Raw genomic sequence first — 6,965 nt, 5'->3', positions numbered from 1 at the left:
CTTGTGCGGGAGAGTGTCAACCCTCCCAGACAAGTATATCAACAGAACACTTTGTCTTTCAGGAAAGCAATCAATTAGGTAATATGGTGGCATGGTGGTCTTGCGGTTGGGGTTGTTGACTTAGACTCTAAAGCCAGTATAAAGATTCCAGGGTTGAATCCCTTGCAGGCCCCAATATTCAAACAGACTGCCCTTGGGAAATTTACAGTCACCTATTTCCTCTCTCAACTCTGGTCAACATGACTCCGTACCTACATTAAGATTTGGTTAGGGACATCCTATTAGATGAGATATTAACTTTAAGCCGTATTAAAGTCCCGGATTTGAGGATATCTTCATTGAGGACCCCATCGCAATTATGGAAAAGAGTAACGTTATACATACAAATGTAGCAATCCATTGTGGTGTGAGTGGATCAAACCTAACAGTCTTATGTACTGTACAAAACTGGTGTGCTAAGCCTTAGGGTGGTTAACTGGTCACGCAAAATAAGACTTGGTAAACAAACTACAGATTGTACAGCTTTTACCGTGTACAGATTTTATCATCTACAGCTACTTTGTAAAAGATGCAGGTAGATCCTGTGAATTGCCTCATCATCTCTGGGATTCTTCGTCTTTACAAAAAAAGTGTTAAGGGAATGGCTTGTGTGAAATTTCCGGTTAGGTATTTAATCTGCTTGATTTACGAGTCCAACTTGTTTAGTGTAAAGCTGGAAATGTCTCCGGTACAAGACAGGGTACAGAAAGACATTTCCACATACATGTAAATGAACTGGCTGTCCACCTCAGAACTTTCCTCCATCCTTTCTATTTGACAAAGTGAAGCGGCACCATTGGTGCCGCGTCCATGCTGAGAGCTGGTGGGAGTAATCTCAGGGGATTCGATACATTCTTTTTATTACATTTCAACCCTTTGAAACGCTTGAATTTTCTGCATTTTGATGAACTAAACACGAAAACCGCCGGAGATGGAGGCAGCTAAATGTGGCCTATGCCCAAGGATGGGCAGTAGGCCCAAGTAAGTAAGTAAACACGAAATGCCTTCGTTTGAACTTTACAACATTTGTACAGAACTGCAAACCAGTAGACTTGCCATAGTCTCTATGAGTGGCAGCTGTCCATCAAAACATTTGTGCAGCACTTTTTATGACTAAATAGAAATTTCATGGCATCCAGTTGTAGCAAGGAAAGAAGCTGCTATCATAATAGTTTCTGTGCCCGACACAGGTGCAAATTGAATTGAAAAAATAAAACATAACCCTATTAGCAAAGTACACCAGGTGAACACAGATACATGTAGTGGTTAGGTTTACGCATTTCACATTTATTGTCACTTGTGCTGTCTATTTCTTTTGTCAAATGTGAACCATTTTCCACACCAACTTACAGTACCACTTATATGCATGCACTGTTGAAGTTCATTGTCCTTATTCTTCTGGTTACATATTGAGGGTTACTGCAGTTCAGGTTACAGTCTTTATTGATAAGCAGCTTATTTTACTTTACAGAGTATCAGTAAGCTTACCCCAAATTTGGTGAAACACGTGAATTTTGCTCAATGCCAGACTTGTAAATCCTTGTTGGAAACAGTGAATCCACACAGCCCCTGTCACATATCAGGAGATGTGTATTTCACAGACTCTAATGTAAATGTTAGCTGGATAAAAGGAGCTGCTGTTTTGCCACAGACGTAAGTTTAAAAGGTTCTATTTACTGAACCAAATACCAGAACTAATATATGACTATGTATGTAAAGACTTGAAAGCCCCATGCAAGCAAGGTGTTCATTTCAACTCTATCTCCCTCTTATGTCTAGACATGCAGCACAGTCAATATATATTTAGTTGAACCAAATGAAAACTTTGCATCCTATTCTGTAGGCCGTACGTTGCTTATCACCAGACATGTTGATGCTACATGTATGACAACTCAGTCACAACTGCCACAACGATTGAATCAAAAGTTGGTTAAAAAAAGAATCGCTGCGCAGGAAAATTGATTTGAAAACTAACCTGAGGCCTAACTGTGTCGCTAAACACATTTAAGTCAAAAGAGTCTAAAAACTGCATTCAGTATAGTTGTTGTAACTTGGTTCAAAGTAAGCCCATGTAAATATAAAAACATTGCAAACATTACATAATGTGACACAGATGGATGAAAATTTGACTTTTCTGGTTTGTGTAAACCTCTAAATTTAAGCAGCAAACAGTCAACATCCAAACACTTTGTGTAGTGTTGTTTTCACTTGTTACCAACCTAAACATTGTACGTTGTGCCTTACCCCTCTAATACCATTACAAGTCATGACGTCAGAAATTTTTACTAGTATATTGTCTAGTAGATCTCTGGGCAGGTAATCAAATCATCATAATCATGATAGTCTTGTTTGTATTTGTCGTTGCTGGGAAGATCAATTATTAGGTGCAAACAGACCATTGAAAAGGTTGTATACTAACGGAAAAACAGCTGGGGTCTTGGAAGGTTTAGCAAATGAATGTTGATATCTACATGTAAATGGGTTAAGCTCTGTAAGATTGTAACCTATTTCTGGAACTGGAAGTAACTTTTTCCAGATGGAATATGTTAGGGATCATTTTAGAGAAACGGGTCTGGGTACGAACACAACTTTGTGAACGGTTTGTCACAATATAAATCATCCTCGTAGTTGGTCAAAAGCTATTTGTGAAAATGCTGGGAATTCAATCCTGAGTGCCAAAGGAAGCAAGCAACGCGTATCAGATACTGCCCCAGAAATCAGTTCCCAAGACCCAGATCAAAAACCAAACCTATCTTGTCTCTATCTAAACACTCTGTGGACAATGTACTGACTAAGGACAGAACAAGATCCTTTCCAATGTAACTAGCTGTAGAGTCATCATATGGTGTAACATGGAAATTCTGCCATCTGTTACAGTAACTGTGTAGAACAAAAGCTAATATAGAAATAATGGTGATGAAATATTTTACAAGAGAGGCACCTGCACAGTCAACCTTTTTGTGCATTTGCAAACCCTTTCAGATCAATAGTACTAAGTATTGTAAGAACGTCTCTGACTAAATGAAAATATACACATGTACTAGCTAAACAAAAATTCTTCTTAAGCCAGTATTCTCCTAAAATTAACATTGTTCCACTTAGAACTCTATACTTGGTGAAGCACATTTAATGGCTCTAAATCCTCTTAGTGGTATCTAAACCCGATTATGAAGCTTAATGTCTCCAGCATCTTATGTTTCTGGTAATTTTTTAACGGAAACATGGTGACAGCAAATGTAGTTCCTCAGTTGGACAGCTGGTCAACATGTGAGAACTTTACTCATAACTACCATGTTCCTATTACTATAGTCGTATCAACCAAACAAATAGAGACATTGTAAATGTTTTTTTACGCCTACTCTGCTGTCATTTCACTGTTTTGATGTTTATTTTCTATACTCTATTTTGCAGTTCAACCTTGACATTGTCTACAAAATCTGTTCCTTTTCTTGTATGATGGAAAGTTGTTGCCAATATAAAGTTTGAACAAGAAATAGGGGTGTATTATGTTGCATGGTGTCCTATGCAAGAGTAGACACGTATTTCACACTTTCGGTGAACATTCATTCATTTTCAATTTATATGATAATTCATCAGATTCTCACTGTGGTCTATGGTAATTGGTTTTCCCTCCTTTTTAGGGCTAGAATCTGTTTTTTGTCAATTATTGAACACCTTCTATCAATCATATTCATAGCATCATTAATAAATCTGAAATGGTTCTGTCGTGAAGAAAATTGTCATCACTGTTTTCTTCCTCAAGAATCAGGAAACACACACTTTTGATCCATTGAGAATTAAAAAGACTCACCTTTGATTCTGTTCTCACCCTCCTACAGTGACAAGCACGGGAAGCTGGCACTCTCTCCGAAGCAGAAGACTCGATTCGCTCGTTGGGTCAGGTATGTTGGCTTTCTCTGACTGTTCTCTGCACAGTTATATACTATAGTGAGGGCTAGCTGCCCCTCACCGCTTACCTGTAGCAACCTGATACACAGTGGCTAAGATTTGACACTACCTGTTCCTCCAGTCTATTGTGATGGTGATGAGAAGGGGACCCCCTAATTACCCATAATCAGGGGTGGCAACTGGTGCGGGTATGGGAGGAAGGCGCCTTTTAAGGCCTGGACTATACCATCTACTGGAAGGAGGGACTGTAGAACGGGAGGTTACATAATTTGAAGAGAAGATGGTTTAGTCCAAGCAAGGGAAGCCATAAGAGGGCACAGACTGACATTATCAAATCTGATGATTTATTTTTGGCAGCCCCCAGAGCATTCTGACAGTGACTTATCTAAGATATGTTGAGGAGATACTGTTAATTAGTTCATATTTGTAGTCTGATATCAGTGCCAATCAAACTGCTTGATGATATGGGCTCCACCCAATATGTAGTTGATGTACCAGCCCTGTCCCAAGGGAGGGATATGCAAATTAGAGGTCCTCATAGTTCTGTGTGTAACTTTTAACTAGAAAGAATCCAGATCTAGCAATCATATAGGACCCCATTCATACCAGAGATGAGATCGATACCAGAATCTCGATCAATCTGGTGCCTGGGTGAATCCAGACTGGTATGAACAGGGTCTAAGACTTGTTCATGAACATGTTCCAGAAACTACAGACGACCAACTGTACTTGTTTTTGCAAATAGCACTTAATTGGAAAGATAAATCTGTAAGAATGTGATATTCAGAAAGAAAGTCGTTCTTTGAAGTGTTGCTGTCTGTTTCAAAACAAACTATTCATTCATTCATGCTTTCAGTCATTCAATCTTCCATTCATTCATCCATTCATAAACAGATGGTAAGATGCTATATGTAACATTACGTGCTTTCAATCTTCTCCTGACAAGTTGACCTATACATTTACCTATCAATTATGGGTTTGCCTACAGGCAAAAGGGTCATTATGCCTTACAAACAATTTCTTTAAATCTTTCCCACTTAACATTTAATACGGACCTTCAAAATGCAGTATAGGGCACGTGAAGGAAAACAAGAACGCAAAACGGTTGACATTGGAGATACTTTGTAAAGGTGATATTTTAACTGATAATTGATCAGCTAACAACCATTGATGACTGTTCAAAGTGATGCCTAAGGCAGCAAACACCATTTCATGACAGGAAATATATGACGTCTTTTGTGATACTTAAATATGCCAAGCTTCTATAAAACGATGACGATGCACCCAACATGTTCTATTGCAGCAAAGTGAGTCATAACTCATGACTGTTGGCATTCCCCAATTATCTATAGCAATCATCGTCCTTTCTGAATACAGTGCAGAAGGTTCAATAATTGAGTGCCCAATGTTTTGATGTAAATCTCTATCGTACGCATGACGTACCTGTTGAAACATAACCTGGGTGCAGAACCTATTGTGCGTAGTAATATAGATGATTACCTATCACAAACATGATCACTCCAACTGGGAGTTTATTCAATCGCTATAGCAACAGGCATCACACAGACGTAATGTCAGATCTAAAGGCAATTATTATTAACAAACCTAATGTTGTTCCCATGGTAGCAGTACACAATGTAAAATCTATTGTGGAACACTGTAGTGGAACATTGTAGAGTTTGGGCTCGTGGGAGTATTTTGGCAATTCAGGTCATTCAAATTTCATTGTTTGTTTCTTGTACTGTAACTGTACATGTACGTCAATGTAACATTGCAAATGCCATTGGTGCATTGTGAAAGTGGATATTATTATTTGTTGACATTTTGATTTGAAATTCATAGATCTTTAATTAGTGTTGCTAGTACATGTATATGGGCTCCCAGAAATATTATTAGGGTTAAAAAAAGTCAGGAAAACTTTTTTTATGAAGGATGGATGAAAATTGACTCCCCGAATGTGTGACTGATTTCACAGCACAACTGACCAACAACTGACTGACTTATCATGAAATTTTTCAGAAGAACAGCTATTTTGTACCTCCAAAATCAAGTTTTTGGTAGTTTGCGATAAAAATCAAATCCCTCTCCCCATTTTTGAAATGGAATCTCCCTGAGAAATGTTGACTTTTTAGTTAGACAAGGTCACCACAATTGCTTCTGTGGGAAGCCTCCCAGCTGATGGTAGTCCACCCTCAAGTTGTTTTCTCAGGCTCTAATCAGAAAGCTGATATGTTTACGAAGCCAAACTTCTTCCCAGCTTTTCTATGCTATTTGTGGTCTGCAAATATCACTACTGTCAATTAGCTAGGGTTATTTGAAAAGGCAAGAGTTCCATTAGGTCTTAGATCAAGGGTGAAAAGCACTCCAGAGCCTTTGGCGGGACACCATAATTTTCTGTGGAATTTTTATTGTCATCCACAGACTTCATAGCGTCACCAGATGGATGACTGAACTGAACTGAACAGTATAAATGCATACAAATTGCAGTTTAGAACTTTGCAAGTGTTTGCAATGTATGTGCTCTATGTTTCGCTCAAAGGTACCAGAACTTTTGCTTGTAAGATCTAAATCATTTTTTTCTGACAATCCCAAATTTTTATTTTTTCCTCATTGTAAAATATTGTATTTGCCAATTGCAACCACAGATGTCAGAATAGTCAATATATGCATTTGTTTAGAACGTCAGAAGCAAAAAGCCCATCAAGTCAGGGTGCTTTCTAAAATTCACTTGTCGTATATATCTGGCATTAAAAATTTACTTGCCCAAACCAAATTTTCACTTGCCCCAAATTCAAATGACTTTTTTCTATGCATTTTCACTTCCAGCAGTGGAATTTTTTAAACAGCAACTGTATTTTTCTGTTTGTTTCCAATGTTTGATGCCATAACTGTAAAAAGTTACAATTATATCAAAATCTCACTAATTGAAAGATCTTACTTGCCGATTGAGCAAGTGGGGTAGAACATGTGCTTGTCTGATGTGCACTTTCACTTACCCGGACAATCAGGCTAGTGAA

At 38.2% G+C, this 6,965-nt stretch overlaps 2 protein-coding genes across 2 annotated transcripts in view; one reads left to right on the top strand and one right to left on the bottom strand.

Annotated features, from left to right (window-relative positions):
- LOC118423953 (melatonin receptor type 1B-B-like) overlaps positions 1–3,988 on the bottom strand; it is a 45,009-nt gene extending 41,021 nt beyond the window's left edge. Inside the window, exon 1 of the mRNA XM_035832282.1 lies at positions 3,851–3,988. The gene's annotated coding sequence lies outside the window, so the exon portion shown is untranslated. The remainder of the gene's footprint in view (positions 1–3,850) is intronic.
- The window catches only part of LOC118423951 (calpain-7-like), a gene marked incomplete in the record, with an annotated part of 72,371 nt that overhangs the window by 52,302 nt on the left and 13,104 nt on the right, over positions 1–6,965 (top strand). Inside the window, 1 exon segment of the mRNA XM_035832281.1 lies at positions 3,879–3,941. Within this exon segment, the coding sequence (XP_035688174.1) occupies positions 3,879–3,941 (63 nt within the window).

Source organism: Branchiostoma floridae, chromosome 10 (genome assembly GCF_000003815.2).
Source record: "Branchiostoma floridae strain S238N-H82 chromosome 10, Bfl_VNyyK, whole genome shotgun sequence".
Taxonomy (NCBI): Eukaryota; Metazoa; Chordata; class Leptocardii; order Amphioxiformes; family Branchiostomatidae; genus Branchiostoma; species Branchiostoma floridae.
The sequence above is the reverse complement of the archived record's forward strand: the minus strand, read 5'-3'. Positions and strand labels throughout refer to the sequence as shown.